At 38.4% G+C, this 20,793-nt stretch overlaps 1 protein-coding gene across 5 annotated transcripts in view; it reads left to right on the top strand.

Moving 5' to 3' along the window:
- LOC101114941 (complement factor H-related protein 3-like) overlaps positions 1-20,793 on the top strand; it is a 113,836-nt gene that overhangs the window by 34,437 nt on the left and 58,606 nt on the right. For 3 of the 5 annotated variants that reach the window (XM_042257056.2, XM_042257055.2, XM_060396307.1), the window contains exons 4-7: positions 4,706-4,888; positions 6,260-6,436; positions 13,573-13,761; positions 14,182-14,358. In XM_042257056.2, the coding sequence (XP_042112990.1) occupies positions 4,706-4,888; positions 6,260-6,436; positions 13,573-13,761; positions 14,182-14,358 (726 nt within the window). The remainder of the gene's footprint in view (positions 1-4,705; positions 4,889-6,259; positions 6,437-13,572; positions 13,762-14,181; positions 14,359-20,793) is intronic. The other 2 variants (XM_060396306.1, XM_060396305.1) reach the window with 1 other exon arrangement.

The following is a 20,793-nucleotide window of genomic DNA, read 5'->3' as shown; positions in this document are numbered from 1 at the left end:
CATTTCTCCAAAGAAGACATACGGATGGCTAACAAACACATGAAAAGATGCTCAACATCACTCATTATTAGAGAAATGCAAATCAAAACCACAATGAGGTACCCCTTCAAGCCAGTCAGAATGGCTGCGATCCAAAAATCTGCAAGCAATAAATGCTGGAGGAGGTGTGGAGAAAAGGGAACCCTCCTACACTGTTGGTGGGAATGCAAACTAGTACAGCCACTATGGAGAACAGTGTGGAGATTCCTTAAAAATTGCAAATAGAACTACCTTATGACCCAGCAGTCCCACTTCTGGGCATACACACCGAGGAAACCAGAATTGAAAGAGACACATGCACCGCAATGTTCATCACAGCACTGTTTATAATAGCCAGGACATGGAAACAACCTAGATGTCCATCAGCAGATGAATGGATAAGAAAGCTGTGGTACATATACACAATGGAGTATTACTCAGCCATTAAAAAGAATTCATTTGAATCAGTTCTGATGAGATGGATGAAACTGGAGCCGATTATACAGAGTGAAGTAAGCCAGAAAGAAAAACACCAATACAGTATACTAACACATATATATGGAATTTAGAAAGATGGCAATGACGACCCTGTATGCAAGACAGCAAAGAAGACACAGATGTGTATAACGGACTTTTGGACTCAGAGGGAGAGGGAGAAGGTGGGATGATTTGGGAGAATGGCATTCTAACATGTATACTATCATGTAAGAATTAAATCTCCAGTCTATGTCTGACGCAGGATACAGCATGCTTGGGGCTGGTGCATGGGGATAACCCAGAGAGATGTTATGGGGAGGGAGGTGGGAGGGGGGTTCATGTTTGGGAATGCATATAAGAATTAAAGATTTTAAAATTTAAAAAATAAATAAATAAATAAAGGGATCCTGCTAAAGTGAAAAAAAAAAAAAAAACCCACAAAAGACCAATGTAGAGGCAGAAGTATTTAAAGGAAATTAAATGTGTGGTTAAAAAAATTTCTCAAAAGTGTAAATAGATTTAATTGTAGTATTAAAATCAACAGCTACAACAACAGAGAGCAAAAAAGAAGTAACAATTTAAAAACCCAGTAGTATCTTCTAAATAAATTAAAGTATAAGAATAATACATATTTTTCTTGGATCAGCTGTCAACATCCTTTTCCTCAATGTGAGTCACAGCCCACCTCTCCTCCCTAGGATGCCCTCCAGTTCTGGGCTGGTCTCTTACCTATTGAGGCCACAGCTCAGACTCTTATCTGTTCTACTCTTGCATGTTCTTGCTCTAATGTCCACATCTGCCAGTGCTAGTGTGTTTTCTTTTCCAGGAACTCCCATTGTCCTTTATATATTCCATAGATACAAAGTCTGCCAGTTGATTATGTGGATTTAATCTTCAGCTTGTACCACTGATGGGAATGTTTTGGTTCTATTCCTTAGCCACCTGCCCCTGGATTTCACTTGTGGTTTTATCTCCACCTTTGCATGTGAGTCGTCCACAGGAGTTTACTCCTGAGGCTCCCCTGGAGGACTTGGGTGTGCCCCAGGGAGGACAGAATGTGGAGGTGGTGCAGTTGCTTGGTTTGCAGGGACCCTGGCAGTACCAGGTACTAAGGGGAGCCTCTGGCTAGGACAGCAGGAAATATGATGCCCTTAGGGATTTTTGTAGCCTCTGCTTGCTCTGTCCTTGTGGGATTGAGCTAGGGAGTGACACAGGAGCTTGGATAATGGGGACCATGGCAATGCTGGATAGAGCTGTGGCTATTGTCACCAGTGGTATGTGACTATTAGGGATTTTTCGAGCTTCTGACTGGTCTGCCCAATGAGGATTGAGCATGGAGGTGACACAGCTGCTTGAATTATGGGAACCCTGGCAGTGCCAAGCGTGCAGGGAAACCAACTGACTCAGCTGCAGAAGCGGTGGTCCTATTAGAGTAGTTTCCTAGCTTCTGGCACCTGGCCATCAGAGGGTCTCTTTGGCTAGTCCTTCTCAGTTGCTTGACCCCTTCAGGCGCTTACAGGCCCCCCAGTTGGGGTCATTGTCTGTTGTTCTTCGCACCAGGGACTTAAAGGTAACCCTGGCTGGGGTCCTTCTGTGTTGCTTTGCACGTCAGGTCCTTAGAGGCCACCCTCCCTGTGTTGTTTTAGCTGTCTGGTGCCGATATGTGCAGAGAGAGAGGCTATAGAGATGGCTCCATCCTCTGTGTGTGACTCAGCAGTATCACACTGCCTCCAGGTTAGCTGGCTTTCCTTCATAAGCATGCTCTCCTCTCTCAGGTTCCCTCACACCATCTCCCTTCAGTCAATAGCAGACCTTGCCCTGGGATTGCTTTCCAATCTCTATGTTCCAGCTCCAACCTGAAGTACTTTCTAGGAGCCTTGCATCCCTGTCTGGTGTAGGTACAGCTGTGGCAAGGATTGTCTGTGTGATCCTCATTCCATTGAGACTCTCACTGGTCACCTGTTTCACTCTCCAGCAGTCTCAGTGCTTCACCTTTGTCGCAAACATTTGCCCTCCCATGCAGCTCTGTCCCTGCTTCTGTTCGTTACCCCAGATGCAGATCCAGTTCTACTCACTCTCCTCTTTTCTTGCCCTCCTTCCTTTGTCCTGCTGAGTGTTGCCTGGTTCTATATATTCTTTTCCCGTGGTCAGGTTCTCAGCTGGCTTCTGCAAGATCTTCTGTGTCTGGAGGTATATTCCTGAGGTATCTGTGGAGAGAGATGACCTCCACGTGCACCTACTCTTCTGCCATCGTGAATCTCAGTATGGTATAGAGCCTCACTCCAAGTCAGGATTGCTCTGGGCGGTTGTTGATTCTGTTGTTGGGTCAGGATAAAAAGCAATGGATATCTTGTTCTCATTTGAACATACTTCTCCGTTGATCATTTTTCTTGACTCTCTCTGTTGATATCTGTGCATTAGACTAAACCTCCGCTTGTCTTAGTCTTCACAGATTGGCCTCAAAAGTAGAGCCTTTCCAGAATTCAGCCTTTTCAATCAGCCTGGCCAGAATTTTGGTTACCTCTCTAACCTCTCTGCTCATCCAAACTTCTGTTTTCATAGTCAGCCTCCTCTAGCAGTAGAGAGTATGCAGTGATCTACAAGTCAGAATACTTGGTGGACAGACAATGGAGTTTATCACATAGCTCACTCTGCACTGACATGGGGAAAGGAGCTGTGGTTAATGCCTGCATGCTACTTCAAACTCTGTGCCTTCTGCACCATGATTTAGCTCTCTGTAGTGCCCAGGCACAAATGCAAATTTTGGTTTTCATCAGCTCTCAGGGACAGGTTAGTTAGAAGCCAATTCCTCAGGCAGAGCGGGAAAAGATGAAGGTCCAGATGTGCCATCTGACTCCTTCCATGGAGAAACTGGGAGTTGCTCACTCTTCATTAAGCTAGGGGAAGACCTGTGCGAAGTGCTGGTACAGATTCATAACTGCCACTTCATTTCTATAATCCCAGGAGATTGGAAATCCTAGGCCTCCCAGAGGCAGGTAAATTGGAAGCTGGACCCTGGACTAGCATTTGCAGAATCAGAGACCTAGATGGTGGATCAAACTCTTTGCTCCTCCAGGAGAAGCTGGGAGTTGACTGTTCCCTTCAAACTGTATGGTCCTCTGCTGCACGGATTTTATTGCAGGAATGTGTCTTAGTTTTCCCTCCCACTTAGGATTTTGGCACTTTCTCACTTGCCTTGAATGCAGAACTTCTCATCTACTGTTTCTATTTTGAATAGAAGGAGCTGATACACACATAGCTGTTAATTCAGTGTGTCTGTGGAGGGAAGGAGAGGTCAAGGTGGCCTATCCACTCTCTTTCTAATGTCACTGCAGTGTTTCCAAATTATATGTGCTGAGCTTGTTTGCTTTTCTATTTTCAGGAAAAGCAATGATTGATTTTCAGTCTTTATCATTACTATTATTGCTATGTAATTTTAAAATTCCCCTCAGCACACTTTTGTGTCATCTCATAAATCATGTAAAACTTAACTTATCATGGTTTTATTTTTATTCAATTCAAAATATTCAAAGTTTTCTCTTTTGATTTCTTCTTTTTCCGTGAAGTACTATAAAAATTGTCTGAATTCTATGGAGATATCTATTAGGTGACAGAATTGTACTTTCCCAAGTTTAGTTATTCATGGTTTGAAGGATCAACATTTTGTCCTTAGTAAAATGAATGGATGTATTGATCTTTGTCATCTTCATTGAACTCCATGTACTGATATGGCTTTAAGCACTCAGTTTTGATGACAGCATTTCAAATTCTCAGAGGCAAAGGCTGGGGTAACTATGGTGGAAGATTCTGTGATCACCACCTGATCTGTGTTCTGGCTTGTGTAAGAGATCCAGACTAGACAATACTTTCAACAAGTCCCAGGAAAGGAAACCCATTGCTAAAAGATTTCTGACATGCTGTGGGATTCCAGGTCCTTTAGACAAACAGATTTCTAAAAATTTCCTAGAAGGGATTCAGAGTATTTTAAATCTTGCTTTGCTCTAGAAAATAGAAATCAAGTGTTTTGGTTTAATATCTTTGGAAACTCATACTTCTTTTTTCTCTTACACAGTACCTTAAATTATTAGAAGTTTTCTTGGTTTATAGTCATAAACGACTTCCCTTTTTTGTATCATTACCTTATTTGGGTCCTTATGAAATGTATATCAAATATATGCTTACCTTTTTTTTAATGCTTTCTCCCTTTTAGAAACATGTTCAAACTCTGAAATAAGAATTGAGAATGGATTTTTGTCTGAATCTACCTTTACGTATCCCCTAAATAAACAAACAGAATATAAGTGTAAACCAGGATATGTAACAGCAGATGGTAAGACATCAGGGTTAATTACATGTCTGCAAGATGGATGGTCAGCTCAACCTGTATGTATTAGTAAGTAATTCATTATCTTAGTATTCTTATCCTGATGAAAACTATACAGAAATATTCTTTAATTTTTTTTTTTTTTCCTTTTTTTTTTTTTTTTTTTTTTTTTTTTTTTTTTTTTTTTTTTTGCTGGGGCAGGATCATATGAAGTGTTTTGTGGTTCCATGGCTGTATTTGAAAAAATCAATAACAATGCTTTGAAATATGTATTTTTTTTTGCCTTTAATGATTAATTACTAGTGGAGTAGAATATCATTGTACCATTTAGTTCAATGATTTGTCACTTTAAAACATCCTGTGACTAAGCTAATTTTGCTAAGAGCTTTACCTCTCTTCTGGGATAAATTCACTTATTTTCTACTGAGACCTTTATGCTGATTGCATCTGCTTTTATTTTAGGAGACTCTTAAGCCAGAGTCTCTGCTCCTAAGCCTAAAAGTTATGTTTTTAAGCAAAGATGTGAGGCCATGGTGCATAAACTTCAAATAATATGATATATAATTCATATGTTTGAATCTCTAGGATAGATATCCTTGTGAAAAATTCTTAGGAAATCTTCATAAACATCTAGTTAGTGGAGACAGAGAAACACTTCTAGACAGGAGCAAATTCTGCTGTGCTGAAGGTTTTTCTTGTAGCAACGCATAGATGTTTATGAAGTTTTCCATTTTGACAGTCTTTTATGAAAAGTGTCTCTATTATATTTTACATGTATAATTTTGCTTTAACACATTATGAAAATTTGAAGTAAATTATTTAAACTATTAACATCAGTCTATGGTGTTAGTGAAAACAGATTAATTGTTAACATGTTTTCTTGTAAATAGCTATAAATGAAGAATTATGTCTGTACTCAACCTTGATAAGTATAAAAGAATACACAACCATTAGAAATATAGTTGGAAAAGGAAAATCATCATGTGGATTTTAAAAATTTTATAGCATCTTTAAAACATTAACTTGCCTTTTGAAAATTACTTTTTTTCAATGAAGTTTTCTCTGGCAAATATGTCACAACTGCTGATTAATTTGGCATATTAATTCAGAAAATGCTGTTATGAAAATAGTATAATACTTCTGTAATGGCTTATTTTAATACTAGCATTGGAAAAATGCATAAGTACAGCAACTGAGGAACATGTTCTTAAAGTAAATAATTCAGGAACATCAAGTGTTGAGAAAAATGTTGCATAGGAATGCACCTGTTTTCACTTTGAGTAATTATTTCAGGACAGTGATATATCACTGGCATTCTTGGCTAATATTTTATGATTAGTACATACTAATTGGTGAAGCCCTTTTCCCTTGCGATGAAACTCAATCAAATTGCCCACTAAATAATATTAGAAATGAAATCACAATCCCATTATCCCTTAGAGTCCTGTGACAGGCCAGTATTTGAGAAGGCCAAAGTCAAAAGTGATGGCACGTGGTTCAAGCTGAATGACAGCCTGGACTACGAATGTCTTGATGGGTATGAGACTCGAGATGGACGCACCACAGGCTCCATAGTATGTGGTCAAGATGGCTGGTCCGATAAAGCTGCATGCTATTGTAAGTGCTCTTTTCCAGATGTTCTTTCCTTCAAGATAAGCAAAAATTAACAGTAATTGTCAGAAGTGTTTGATTTTTACCAAATTACACTGATCTAGAATCATCTTTAAGGACTGATGCTTCCTTCTACTTTAATGTAAACTGGAAGGAGGGGAAGTTTTAAAGTCCAACAACTCACTCAATACCAAAATGACACGGTCTTGCAACCTGCTCAAGTTTGCTCCTGAGTTTCTGCTTATACCTCCTACCTTGAATGTTAAATTCTGTAGGTTTTGACAGGTGATTTTATTTTCTGACTTTGACAAGTTCTGAGGACAATGACATGGATCTCTTATATTTTGCCAATCAGACATGTTTTTTCCAGGGTTGGAAATAGGGATTCAGTCTCTGGTAAGCTGAGTGGATGTTGAGTATCTCAAGCCAAGGGAAGAGTTATGTGCAAACTTTGGCAGCAAAATAATATTTGGAAAATATGAAGGTGGGTGTATTCTACTGAGTGAGAGAGAATTTTATGAGCTGAAGCTGATATGAGGCAAAGGAAAAAGGAGCTGGGTTATTTCAAGGCATATTAACATTGATTGATTTCATGATTTATGAAAACGCATAGGGAATTTTAAGAAAAGGAATGATATAATTTTATTTGGAGTTTTGAAGGCTGTTTGTGGATTTTTCTGTATGCTGTGCTTATGATGGACAAGAGAAGATTCAAGAAACCATGTGGGGTGAAAAAGTGTGGGGATTAGATAAATTCTTGGCTGAAGTGATTCTGAGCAGAGAATAAATTTGGGATATATTTTGCTGGTAATAAATGCATGTAAAGTTGCTAAATGTTGATTGTCAGAAAGAGCAAAAGTTGAAAGGACTCATGTTTTGAATACCATTTTCTCATAAGCAAGCAAGCAAATGGAAATGACTTTGTACGTGGTACTGGCAGGAGAAAGCACACTCTCGCAAGAGCATCACAACTTTGACCTGAATACATTGTGGTTGGGCCAATGGGGACCATAAACATAGGATACATCAACTGTAGTGCTGAATGCATAGGTTTAACCAGGAGATATGCACATGAGATGCAGTTCAGTTCAGTTCAGTCCCTCAGTCGTGTCCGACTCTTTGCGATCCCATGAATCGCAGCACACCAGGCCTCCCTGTCCATCACCAACTCCCGGAGTTCACTCAGATTCACATCCATCGAGTTAGTGATGCCATCCAGCCATCTCATCCTCTGCTGTCCCCTTCTCCTTCTGCCCCCAATCCCTCCCAGCATCAGAGTCTTTTCCAATGAGTCAACTCTTTGCATGAGGTGGCCAAAGTACTGGAGTTTCAGCTTTAGCATCATTCCTTCCAAAGAAACCCCAGGGCTGATCTCCTTCAGAGTGAACTGGTTGGATCTCCTTGCAGTCCAAGGGACTCTCAAGAGTCTCCTCCAACACCACAGTTCAAAAGCATCAATTCTTCGGCACTGAGCCTTCTTCACAGTCCAACTCTCACATCCATACATGACTACTGGAAAAACCATAGACTGGTTATCACTCTCTAAATGATGACATCAGATTAGAAAAGAATGTAGAATGAAAATAGAAGAAAGCTCAAGACTGAGTCCTGAAGCTTCCAACACTGAGGTGTCTGCCAGAAGAAGAATAGATGGCAAAGTGGACAGAAAGAAAGGAGGACCCAGAAAATTTAGTAGAAAACATGTCAGAATGAATGTTGCATAGATTGGACGGAAGAAAATGATTTAAGAACAAGGGATAATAAATTGACTAATAGTAATTCCTATGGAATCAGCCTGAAATGGTTCCATATACAATTCCACCATTTGCTAAGTATGAATCTAAGGGCAACAAACTATTTGAAACTTTGTTCACTCCTCTGAATCTGTAAAAAGATTTTATATTTACAAATGTTGTAATATTTCAAAATATCTTTTAGCTATTAAAATAAAATATTCATATACACTTGTCATAATGCCTGCCATACAGTTTAGTCAAGGAACTTGTAAACTAATTACATTAGAATAGTTATACTAATGAATACTTCTAATTCAGTTAATAAGCCAGGTTAAGAGACTAAAAATATGGTGCCAACATTAATTGTGAGAGAGACAGTTTAAGATGGTGTAGACAGGGAAAAACGTACTTAGAATCTGCTAAATAAATTGTTAATAAGAAATGCAATATAGCTTGTGGACATAACTCTGAAAAGGCTTGGTTGTGACAGAGAACAAGAGGTTCAGGATAGAGATTTCAGATAGACACACAGGGGTAGCTTGTTAGAGGAACAAGCCAGGCTTGTTCAACAGTGTCCAGAGCCCAGGTAATTTCACTTTCAGGCTGTCAGCAAGCACCTACTGTGTGCCAGAAGTTACCTAAGAGTAATTGTGAAGAATACAGTGGAGGAAGGTGGTATGTCTTTTAAGAGCTTTCATGCCAATATGAAAAAAAAAAAAAGATGAATTAAGGCAAATAATGAACCAAAAAGCAAAAATATTTCTATTATATTGTTCCAATAAGTGTATTCTAAGAACAAAAGAATCCAAGTGCTTAGAAAGTAGGAGGGACTGCTGGTCAAGTTTATGTAGGAAGATGTCTATGCAAAGAAAGCCTGGAAACCATTCGTCAGCACAGACACACGCCTTTGCAGCAGCCGAGACAGCAAAGCAATTGGCTTATTTTAAAAAGATCAGATGGTAAAGAATCTGCCTGCGATGCAGGAGACTTGAGTTCAATCTATTCTATTCTTCTGCTCATGGACATTTAAGTTGATTCCATGTCCTGGCTGTTTTGAATAAAATAGATAACTAATGAGAACTTACTCTGTATCATAGGGACCTCCACTCAATGCTGTCTGGTGACTTAAATGGGAGGGAAATAATTTTAAAAAAAGGGATATATATATATATGCATATATATATATTCATGGAACTGATTCATTTTGATGTACAGCAGAAGCTAACCCAACAATGTAAAACAACTACATTCCAATAAAAAATAATAATAAAACAAAAAATTAAATTATATAGATGTGTTAATATAAGTAAATAGTAAAAACAAAGATTTTACTCCAAAATGTAAGCTTATAAGTTCTTCATTATGATGTTTTTGTCTTTCATTTCTTTAATAATTCATTTGTCTTCAAGTTCTTTTAAATGAAACCTCTACTGAGTTTTATGATACCTTGTGAAATTCAAGATGTGAATAGAATATGCATCACTCTGCATTATTCATCTCATAATTTGTTGCATGTTATTTTAGACCATTTGGCAATTTTTTTCATGAACAAGACTTACAGCACCATAAAGCTCCCTGTCTAGTCGTAAGTGTTACAATTAAAAGTATACCTGTGGCGGATTCATGTTGATGCATGGCAAAACCAATACAATATTGTAAAGTAATTAACCTCCGATTAAAATAAATAAATTAAAAAAAAGAATCTTAAAAAAAGAAAATAATGAATAAAAAATCACACAAATTAAAAACAATAAAAAATAGTAGCTCGGGCCCCAGATCACTTATAAGAAATGTGTTCTTGCTCAGGAGCAGGTAGATATGTTATTTAATTCAGTTTCTCCTGATTCCCAGGTATATGAGTGATGGTCTGTTAATCAATTATAGATAAGTCTACAGGCATATTTCTAAATAAGAGGAGAAGGAGTACACAACATGAAAGAGAAATGTGAAACTTTGCCAACTCTTTACCAGACATTCCAATGCAACACGTCTTCTCACTAACAACTGAACTCTTTCTAAAAGTGGTCTTAAAGCTAAATGTTTGAATATTTATGCGCAGTTATTTTTCATAATATAAGGGTGCAATTGTGAAAGTTTTAGCATGCAAAATAATTGTAATATCGGATCCGAGGAATTATATTCAACTCACATTATCTAACACCTATTGTAGTAGATGCCTGCGTGCCTCCATACCTGCATGCTAAGTCGCTTCAGTCATGTGCTGCCTCCCCATTGACTGTAGCCCACCCGGCTTCTCGGTCCACGGGATTTTCCAGGCAAGAATACTGGAGTAGGTTGCCATGCCCTCCTCCAGCGGATCATCCAAACCCAAGGATCAAACCTGCCTGTACTACTATATCTGGGATAGCCATTGTATTAGACACATACTCCTAATTAACAAATTTTCCAAAAAAACGTATTGGCTTAAGAACACACACCTCCATATTCTTAGAATTCCTGTGGGTCAGAATGAGGAAAGTGCCTCACTGGCTAATTCCGAGTCACTCTGCTTGGGTGGCAACTGGGTAATGGCCTGGGCTGCTGTCACCTGGATGCTCAGCTGGGCTGGAGGCTTTGCTTCCAAGTTGGCTCACTCTCCTGGCTTTTGGGAGAGGCCTCAGCACCTGACCACGTGGGTATCTCTGCAGCTAGCTTTCTTCAGGGCCAGTGACCACAGACAGGGAGGAGGAAGCCTTCACAGCAGGTATCAGTTTGTCACACTGTCACATCAGTCATGTGTAATCGTGAGAAATGGCCACTAAGTCCTGCACACTCAGTAGTGAGAACTCAAGCTTTAATATTTGGAGAGAGGAGTGTGGAAGGCGTTGTGGACTTTCCTAAAACCATCACATATAGAAAAACATCAGGTGAGCTGAACAGAATATTTTCAGGGGTTGCTTCCTTTACTCCTCAACTTCCTCTGAGTTGCCTCTAAACAATCTTCTTTCTAACAGTACACTGTAAAATTTCAGCATACTTAACCCAGTTATTCCATGAAAGAAAACTGTAATGATATAAAACAGTTCAGTGACCTTAATGGTAATTCCAAGCATACATTTAAAATGAATTTTCAAAGCATAAGTTCCATTAAAATGAAGGTATTAGCAGTATGAAACAGATTTTAATCTGCATAAGAATTTTAATAAAAATATTTAATCTTGTTTAAGATGGATTTGTGAAAATGGTGCTGTGTGCTTAGTCACTCAATCATGTACAACTTTTTGTGATCCTTTGGACTATAGCCTACCAGGATCCTCTGTCTATGGAATTCTCCAGGCAAGGATATTGCAGTGGGTTGCCATTTCCTTCTCCAGGGGAATCTTTTGACCCACAGATGAAACCTACATCTCCCATGTCTTCTGCATTGCAGATGGATTCTTCACCACTGAGCCATAGGGAAGCCATTTGAAAATGGTAGATCAACCCAATTCTATTTATATCACAACGAGGTTATCCCACAAAGCACCTTGTGAAGTTCTTGTTGACAACATGAAGAAACTATTTAAATAGCTTATCAATATTCATAGTTTCATTAGATGAGCTGGTTATCAGATGCAGGACTTTGTTGTCAGGACTGTTCCCTTCCTCTTTTGTATGATCAGCTGGTTTAATGCTGCAAAGGAGATGCATCTGGAATGATACACAGGTGCTGAAAGTGAACCTATATTAGGACAAATTCATCACTCAGAACAAATCCCATGTGTGAGGGTGGACCTAATAACATGACATTTAAAACTTAAACTTAAAAATGATAAGATCCTGGGCCTGGATCTTTGGAGTAAGTTGCAGAGGTACCGAAAGACTAGGAACACTGTAAAACTGAGTGAATACTTTTCATCAGTTTTGAGATCAATCTGAGCCAACATTATGATGGACAGCCAAGCCTGCTCATGAGACCTGAACCTGTGTTGGTAGGAGTGTAAGAGAAGAATGAGGCTGTTCTGAGTCCTGACAAAGTCAATGCCATTCCAACTATAGTGGACTCGTGCTTCAATAAATGATCTGGTTAGAGAGACAAAGACAGATTCACATGTGCCCAAATAAAAGAGAGGAGGAAAATAGCTCACGCCAGTGATAGTAATGATGCTTACTTTTAATTATGCTCTCTTTGTGTACCTTTAGGAAGTGAGTGTCAGAGGATTATTTTACTGTATTCATATTCTATGATGCACCAAAATGATAAATGTACTAGTTCTGAAATCAGATAATCAGAACTCAGATCTCTCCTCTACAATGTAATGACAAGGTTAATTGAGTTCTTTTCACTTGGTTCTTGCAAATACAAAGACTCAAACTTGCCCAACATAGAATTATTGAAAGATACACATATCTTAACATACATGATGAAATTTGTAAAATTCAAGGCTGAAGAGACAGTGTTCTAATCTCCCAAAATTAGTGGACAGAAATCTAGACTATTACTTAACAGGAATCAAACTACGTAAGCTTTCAAACTTAAAAATGTAGACAAGCTTCAAAAAAGTGGGGGAAATCTATCAGCGATGAGAAATGCAGACTATAGGCCATAAGAGGGTATAATTGACAAGTCTTTGTTAAAGAAATGGATTAAGATATGCAAAGAATCAAATTTTATAATTCACATAGCAAGCATATACATGAAAATTACTCAATATATGCTGATAACAATAAAATGTAATTATGTTATACCTCATTTAAAATATTTGTAAGAAATACTGAAAAATACATCATTCTCCAATTAAAATTAGACCATAAGTAACAAGGGTTTCCCTTCATCTTAACCATTTAAATATTAAGAATTATTCATTGTTCATTTCTCTGATTAGACAAGCAAGGGAAAAGATATCTTAATGTCTAGTTTGATGGATAAATAAGAATGTTACTCTGTGTGATCTGATCAATGAAAAATTGTTGTGGTTCTCTCTCTATATCACATATTTCCAATAAACAGAAAAGTAAACTAACAAATGATAATTGTAAAAAAATCTGTTTGATTCCTACATTGACTTGGTATGAGAATAAATGTCAGGATTCTGGTTTCTGATGAGAATGGAGAAGAAAGAATAAGAAAGCAGATGAGCCACAAGATAAAATCTGTACTTTCATCTCTTGATTAAGATGCTAATTTAGTCAACCAGGTTGGAACTTCTGTATTTAAGGAGAATTTTTTTAATAGATCTGTATAGTTTCCTACCAAGAGAATCCACATACACATTTTACATAATATGACCCACAAGACATACTTTGATCTTCATTAGCAAGGAGTTCCTTATATACTTCAATCATCTGAATTTTCTATAACTTTTTTTCCTATAAACTGTAATGCAATGAATGTAATTAAGTGAACAAGGATATAATTCATAGATGAAATATTAACTCAAATTGTATACTGAGGTAAAACATTATTTCTACTATTTTAATTCCAAGGGAAACCTTGTGATTATCCAGTGATCAAACATGGTTGGCTATATTATTCATACAGAGGATACTTTCCAGCATATGTAAATCAACAGTTTATCTATTCCTGTGATCGGTATTTTGTGCCTCCTTCACAACGTTCCTGGGACCACCTGACTTGCACAGCACAAGGATGGTCTCCAGAAGAACCATGCCTCAGTAAGTAAATCTCCTTAAGTTTACATGCATAATCTTTGAAAGAGTGAAGAGACAAAAGTTGACAAGTGAGTACAGTTAAGTATTATGTAACAACAGTAAGGCCAAGGGATGAGTTCTATGAGCAAAAAATCCAATAGAACTTCCCTTTACTAGAGGCTTTTCATGTAAATCCTGTGAGAGATACAGAGACTTTACAAGAATATCTGCATCATTTATACATATTTTAGTCATAAAACTAAAGGCAAATAATATGGAATGTTATAGTTTTCATTTTCCACAAATGTGGTAGTAGCTTCCATTTTTATTGTTACATGTTTTATTTGAATACTAATGCATTCTTATGTAAATTCTATAATCTTTAATGTACTATTTTCCCAAATTTATGTTGTTCTTCTTTCATATTAATTTTATGATCCTAAGGACAATGTATTTTCAATTATTTGGAAAATGGATATAACCCACATCGTGAAGAAAAATATTTACAGGGTGAAACTGTAAAAGTCCGCTGCTATGAAGGCTACAGTCTTCAAAATGATCAGAACACAATGAACTGCACAGAGAGTGGCTGGTCTCCTCCTCCCAGATGCATCCGTGTCAGTGAGTAAACTGGGCTGAGATCCCAGTGTGTTCATAATTTTCTAAGACTCAGCTGTATTATCCACTCAAAAAGTTTATATGAAATTCTTGTTTTGCCAACGGACCTATTTAATTTTATTGTTTACAAGTGTCTATGAGTGTACCTATAGACGTCTTGATAAGTATGTGACAAAATCTGCTGCTGCTAAGTCGCTTCAGTTGTGTCCGACTCTGTGTGACCCCAGAGACGGCAGCCCACCAGGCTCCCCCGTCCCTGGGATTCTCCAGGCAAGAATACTGGAGTGGATTGCCATTTCCTTCTCCAATGCATGAAAATGAAAAGTGAAAGTGAAGTTGCTCAGTCATGTCCGACTCTTCGTGACCCCATGGACTGCAGCCTACCAGGCTCCTCCACCCATGGGATTTTCCAGGCAAGAGTACTGGAGTGGGGTGCCATTGCCGTCTCCATATAACAAAATACATGTACCTATTGATAGACATTAGTTAAGAAAATAGGAAAAGATCCACAAAGAAGAAACCTGTAATAACAGAGTGAGGTCAGAAAGATGTCAGGGGTCTCACTGTCTCTCCTGATATAAACACAGACTTTGACCATCATTTGTGGATAAGAGGATCTTTGTGGGTGTCCAGGAGTCTAGCAGAGACACGACAGCATGCTGCTAGAGCACAAAGATTGAAGACTGGATTTCTCACTGAAGGTTAGAGCAGTAGCCTTGTTTTGCCCCTGAGGTGGCACTGCTTAGTGCCAAGACAGACCCCTCAGCACAGGATTTTACCTGTGGGGAAAATAAAAGCGTGTGAGCAAGTGCCGCGTCCTCATCTTCCAGCCCTCTTCTCTCTCCCCTTATCCAGGCCACTGGGGTCACCTACATGGCTGGGATGGGGAGAGGCCAGGAGCACAGCATCCAGGGCTAGAATTCTTCAAGGAACATGGGTTCTACTGACCACGTGGAGACCCCACCAGGGAGCCCCAAACCATTGCAGACACGGTGCTTGTGGTTCTGCTCACCCCTGGGCCCCTCATCTCATCTACATCCCTTCCCCAGGGCCAGCTCCCTGTGTAAGTCCCCACGGTGGCACCTAGACCTTTGCAGATGGCCTGTGGGACATCCAGAAGCCAACCAGTCCCCGTGGGTCTGTGAGAAAGCACATGAATGTGAGCATTTGACATTGCCCCAGGGAAGCAGCCAGGAAACTGTCGGCACAGAGACTGTGCTGCGTGGATAGAAGCATATGAGCTTCAGAATTCTTTCCTAGGAGGAGTTGAGTACATGGGACAGGTGTGTCCTTAAAAAAGGTCTGAAAAGTCTCAAAATCCCTAGCAATGTGACAGTGTACTTCCCTCCCCAGGTCAGTCTGTAAAGACTGGAGGGAGTGACTGCTTCTTTAAATGCAAACACAGCAACTTGAGACTTCAATGGACATAGACATCAAAGGACTAAAATGTTAACAGAGAAATACAATAGTTTTTCAGTTACTGACCCAAATAATAGATATGGACGATTTGTCTGATAAGTAATTCAAATTAATTGCTCAAGAATTTCATTGAGGTAGAAGAGAACAGTGGAGAAGGAAATGGCAACCCACTCCACTGTTCTTGCCTGGGAAATCCCATGGGCAGAGGAGCCTGGAGGGCTACAGTCCATTGAGTCTCAAAGAGTCAGACACAACTGTAGTGACTTAGCATGCAAACATGCAATCCTTTATATTTAGAGTAATTATTGATAGATAAGGATGTATTAATATTATCTTTTTTATTTTACAGGATGTTTTATAGTTTCCTAATTCTTTCCTTCCTCTGATGGCTTGCCTCTTTGAATTCATGATTTTTGTAGTAGTAGGAGGCATTTAATAAACTTTTCTTTACCATTTGTGAATCTAGTATGGATTCTTGCTTCTTTTACCTTGAGATTTACATAAAATTCCTTACAGAGAGAGCACTGTATTTTATGCTGATAATATATGAACATCATCCACATATTAAATCTCCTTCCTTTTACCCTTCTCCATTTTATCTTTTTGATATCATGATTTACCTCTTTTTATAATGTGTACTTAATTAAAAAATAATTGTAGCTATAGTAATTTTTATATTCCTGTACTTTAACTCTTAAATAGCTGTGTTTAACATTCCATCTCAAGGTACTGCAGTGTTCTGAATGTGAGTGTGCACTTAAATTTACCAGTGTACTAGGTATTTTCATGGAATGAATTAGCATTCTTTTATTTCAACTTCAATAATTCCTTTTAGTGTTTCAGTAAGGAAGGTCTGTGTGCCTGCTCAGTTACCTCAGCTGTGTCTGACTCTTTGCGACCCTGGCAGCAGCCCGCCAGGCTCGTCCCTCCATGGGGTTCTCCAGGCAAGAATACTGGAGTGGGTTGCCATGCCCTCCTCAAGGAAAGACTAGTTGTGTTCTCTTTCCTCAGTATTTGTTGGTCTGGTAAAATCTTTATATTCGTTTCTTTTCTGAATGATATTTTCAAGTATTCTTCTTTGGTAGTTTTTTCTTTCAACACTTGGAATATATCATCCCACTTTCTCCTGGCCTAGTAGGTTTCTGCTGAGAGATTTGCTAAGATCCAAATGAAGGCTTCTTAGTAAATTTCAAGGTTTTTGTTTTGTTAGCTTGTTTGTTTTTTCTTCATGCTGCTTGAAGTCTTCTCTAGTTTTCTTTGATTTTTGCAATTTTATTATAAACGTGTTTTGGAGAGGATTTTTTAAGTTGATTTGGTTTGGTCACCTGTAAGCTTCCTGAACTTAGATATTCAAATAGCATCCTTGATTTGGGAAGTTCTCAGACATTACTCCTTAAATATGTTTTCTTCCCCATCTTCTTTTCTCCTCCGGGAACTTCAGTAATTTGCAAATCAGTTCTGTTTTCAATGTAGCATAGATCATGTAGCCTTTCTTTGTTCTTTTTCATTCTTTTTTTTAAATTTAATTTTGTTTTTAATCTCCCTAGACAGGGTAACTTTGATATATCATCTATCTCACAGATTCTTTTACCTTTTTGACTCTGTGGTTGATGCTCTTTAATGATTTTTTTTCATTTCATCCTTGGAACCTTCAGCACCAGAGTTTCTGTTTTTTTTTTTTTTTTTTATGATTTGTATGTTTTTATTAAACTGCTTGTTTTGTCCATTGTTTATTGTTTTCCTGCTTTTGTTCAAGTATCTTACTGTATTTTCTATAGCACACCGAGTTATTTAAAATGGCGATTTTGAATTCTTCACTGGATCAATCACACATTGCCAATTGGATGTGAATACTGAAGATTTTTATACTTTGTTAGTGTCATGGTACTTTGAGTTCATGTTCCTTGAAGTTTTGTGGTGCTGTTTTTCTAATTAAAGTTCCAGTCTCTTTTGGGTGAGAGACAACTTCCTTCAGCCCTGCTAGAGACTCCAGAGCTATTTCGAATCTTCTATAGTGGTACCTGCTGACACTTCTCATCCCTGTTTTGTCAGAATTCCTGTGCTTGTATGTCTTGTCTAGATACATTAGTGCACAAGAAATGGTACTGACAGCCTGTCCTTTGTTTTCCCCAAAGTAGAACTACATCTTTTTTTATTTTTATTTTTTTACTTAAAAAATTTTTATTTTAAATGGATGCCAATTACTTTACAATATTGTAGTGGTTTTTGCCATACAGTGACATGAATCAGCCATGGGCGTACATGTGTTCCCCATCCTGAATCCCCCTACCACCTCTCTCCCAATCCCATCCCTCAGGGTTATTGCAGTGCACCATCCCTGAGCACCCTGTCTCATGCATCAAACCTGGACTGGCAATCCGCTTCACATATGACAATATATATGCTTCAGTGCTACTAATCTTGTGTTCTTGTTCTGGGCCACAGGTTTAAGCCAAATTTATGTGCGAGCTCACTGGTGGTCTGTCAAAGGTTGCTCTTCCCTCTGGGTCAGTTGTAACCACAGGGATCTGGCCACAGGGTGGAAGGGTGTGTGAATGAAGCAGACAGAGGTCCACTTGTCAATACCTGGAGTTTCACAGAAGGACTTAGCTCCATGCATGAATTTTAAAGATAGGTTTTCCAGGACTGCTAGAGTGCAGCTGAGAGGGAATTGAGATAGTTCATGAGCCACTGTAGGCATCACAGTCAAGACAGAGATCTGTCTGCCTTTTACTTCATGCATGCATGAGTGCGCCTTCTCCTGGGTCCATTGGCATGTTGAATTTCAGGGGTGGGTGGTTGTTTATTTTATATTTATTTATTTTTAATGGAAGTATACTTACTTTACAGTATTATGTTGGGTTCTACCAAACATCAACAAGAATCAGCCATAGATTTACCCATGTCCCCTCCCACATGAACATCCCTCCCATTTCCCTGCCCATCCCACCCTTCTAGGTTGTTACTGAGCTCTGGATTGAATTCCTTGAGTCATACAGCAAATTCCCATTGGCTATTTTACATATGGTAGTTTAACTTTGCATGCTAACCCTCTCCGTACATGCCACCCTCTACTTCCTCCCTGCCAGCCGTGTCCATCAGTCTGTTCTCAGTGTCTGTGTCTCTATTGCTGCTGTGCAAATAGGCTTATCAGTACAATATCTCTAGATTCCATGTATATGTGTTAGTATACGATATTTGTTTTTTTTTTTTTTAATATTTGTTTTTCTCTTTCTGACTTACTTCACTCTGTATACTAGGCTGTATGTTCATCCACCTCTTTAGGACTGACTCCAGTGCATTCCTTTTTATGACCGAGTAATATTCCACTGTATATATGTAGCACAGCTTCTTTATCTATTAATCTGTGGACATCTATGTTGCTTCCATGTCCTAGCTGTTGTAAATGGAACTTCAGGGAACATTGGAGTACATGTGTCCTTTTCAGTTTTGGTTCCCTCAGGGTATATACCTAGGAGTGGGGTTGGTGGATCATATAGTGGTTTTACTCCTGGCTTTGTAAGTACTCTCCATACTGTTCTTTATAGTGGCTGTATCAATTTACATTCCCACTAACAGAGCAAGAGGCTTCCCTTTTCTTCACACCTTCTCCAGCATTTATTGTTTGTAGACTTTTTAATGATGGTCATCCTGACTGGTGTGAAGTGATGTCTCATTGTAGTTTTGACTTGTGTTTCTCTAATAGTGATATTGAGAATATATTCATGCGTTTATTAGCCATTTTAGGTCTTTAGACAAATGTCTGTTTAGGTCTTTTCCCCACTTTTTGATTGGGTTTTTTGTTTTTCTGGTATTGATTTGTATGAGCTGCTTGTATGTTTTGGAAATTAATCCTTTGTCAGTTGTTTCATTTGGTATTTTTCTTTTCCCATTCTGAGCATTGTCTTTTCACCTTATTCATAGTTTCCTTTGCTGTGGAGAAGCTTTTAAGTTTAATTACGTCCCACTTGATTATCTTTGTTTTTATTCCATTACTCTAGGAGGTGGGTCATAGAGGATCTTGCTGTGATTTATGACAAAGGGTGTTCTGCCTGTGTTTTCCATCCATTTTGAGTTTATCTTTGTGTATGGTGTTAGAAAGTAGTCTAATTTCATTCATTTCCATGTAGCTGTCAAAGTTTTCCCAGCAGCACTTATGAAAGACCCTCTATTTGCCCCATGGTATATTCTTGCCTCTTTTGTCAAACATAAGTTATTCGTAGGTGTATGGGTTAATCTCTGGGCTTTCTATCTTGTTCCATTGGTCTATATTTCTGTTTTTCTGCCAGTACCATACTGTCTGGATACCTATAGCTTTGTAGTCAGTCTGAAGTCAGGAAGGCTGATTCCTCTAGCTCCATTTTTCTTTCTCAAGATTGCTTTGGCTATTCAGGTCTTTTGTGTTTCCATATGAATTGTGACTTTTTGTTCTAGTTCTGTGAAAAATAGCATTGGTATTTTGATACAGATTGCATTGAATCTTCCGATTATATTTGGTAGTATAGTCATTTTCATAATGTTGATTCTTCTAACTCAGGAACATGGAATATCTCTCCATCTGTTTATGTTGTCTTTGATTTCTTTCCTCAATGTCTTGTACATTTCTGTATATAGCTCTTATGTCTCCTTAGGTTTTTTCCCTAGGCATTTTATCCTTTTTGTTGCAATGGTAAATGGTATTGATACCTTAAATTTCTCTTTCTGATGTTTCATTGTTAGTACAGAGGAATGCAAGTGATTTCTGTGTATTCATTTTGTATGCTGCCAGTTTGCTAAATTCGCTGATTACCTCTAGCACTTTTCTGAATATATCTTTAGGATTTTCTATGTATAGTATTGTCTGTCTGCAAACAATGAGAGTTTTGCTTCTTCTTTTCCAATCTGGATTCCTTTTATTTTTATATTTTTTTTCTGTGATTGCTGTTGCAAGGGCTTCCAAATAATGTTGTCTAATAGTGGTGAGAGTGGGCCCCCTTGTCTTTTCCTAATCTCAGAGGGAATGCTTTCAGTTTTTCACCT

Source organism: Ovis aries, chromosome 12 (genome assembly GCF_016772045.2).
Source record: "Ovis aries strain OAR_USU_Benz2616 breed Rambouillet chromosome 12, ARS-UI_Ramb_v3.0, whole genome shotgun sequence".
In the NCBI taxonomy this organism is placed as follows: domain Eukaryota; kingdom Metazoa; phylum Chordata; class Mammalia; order Artiodactyla; family Bovidae; genus Ovis; species Ovis aries.
The sequence above is the reverse complement of the archived record's forward strand: the minus strand, read 5'-3'. Positions and strand labels throughout refer to the sequence as shown.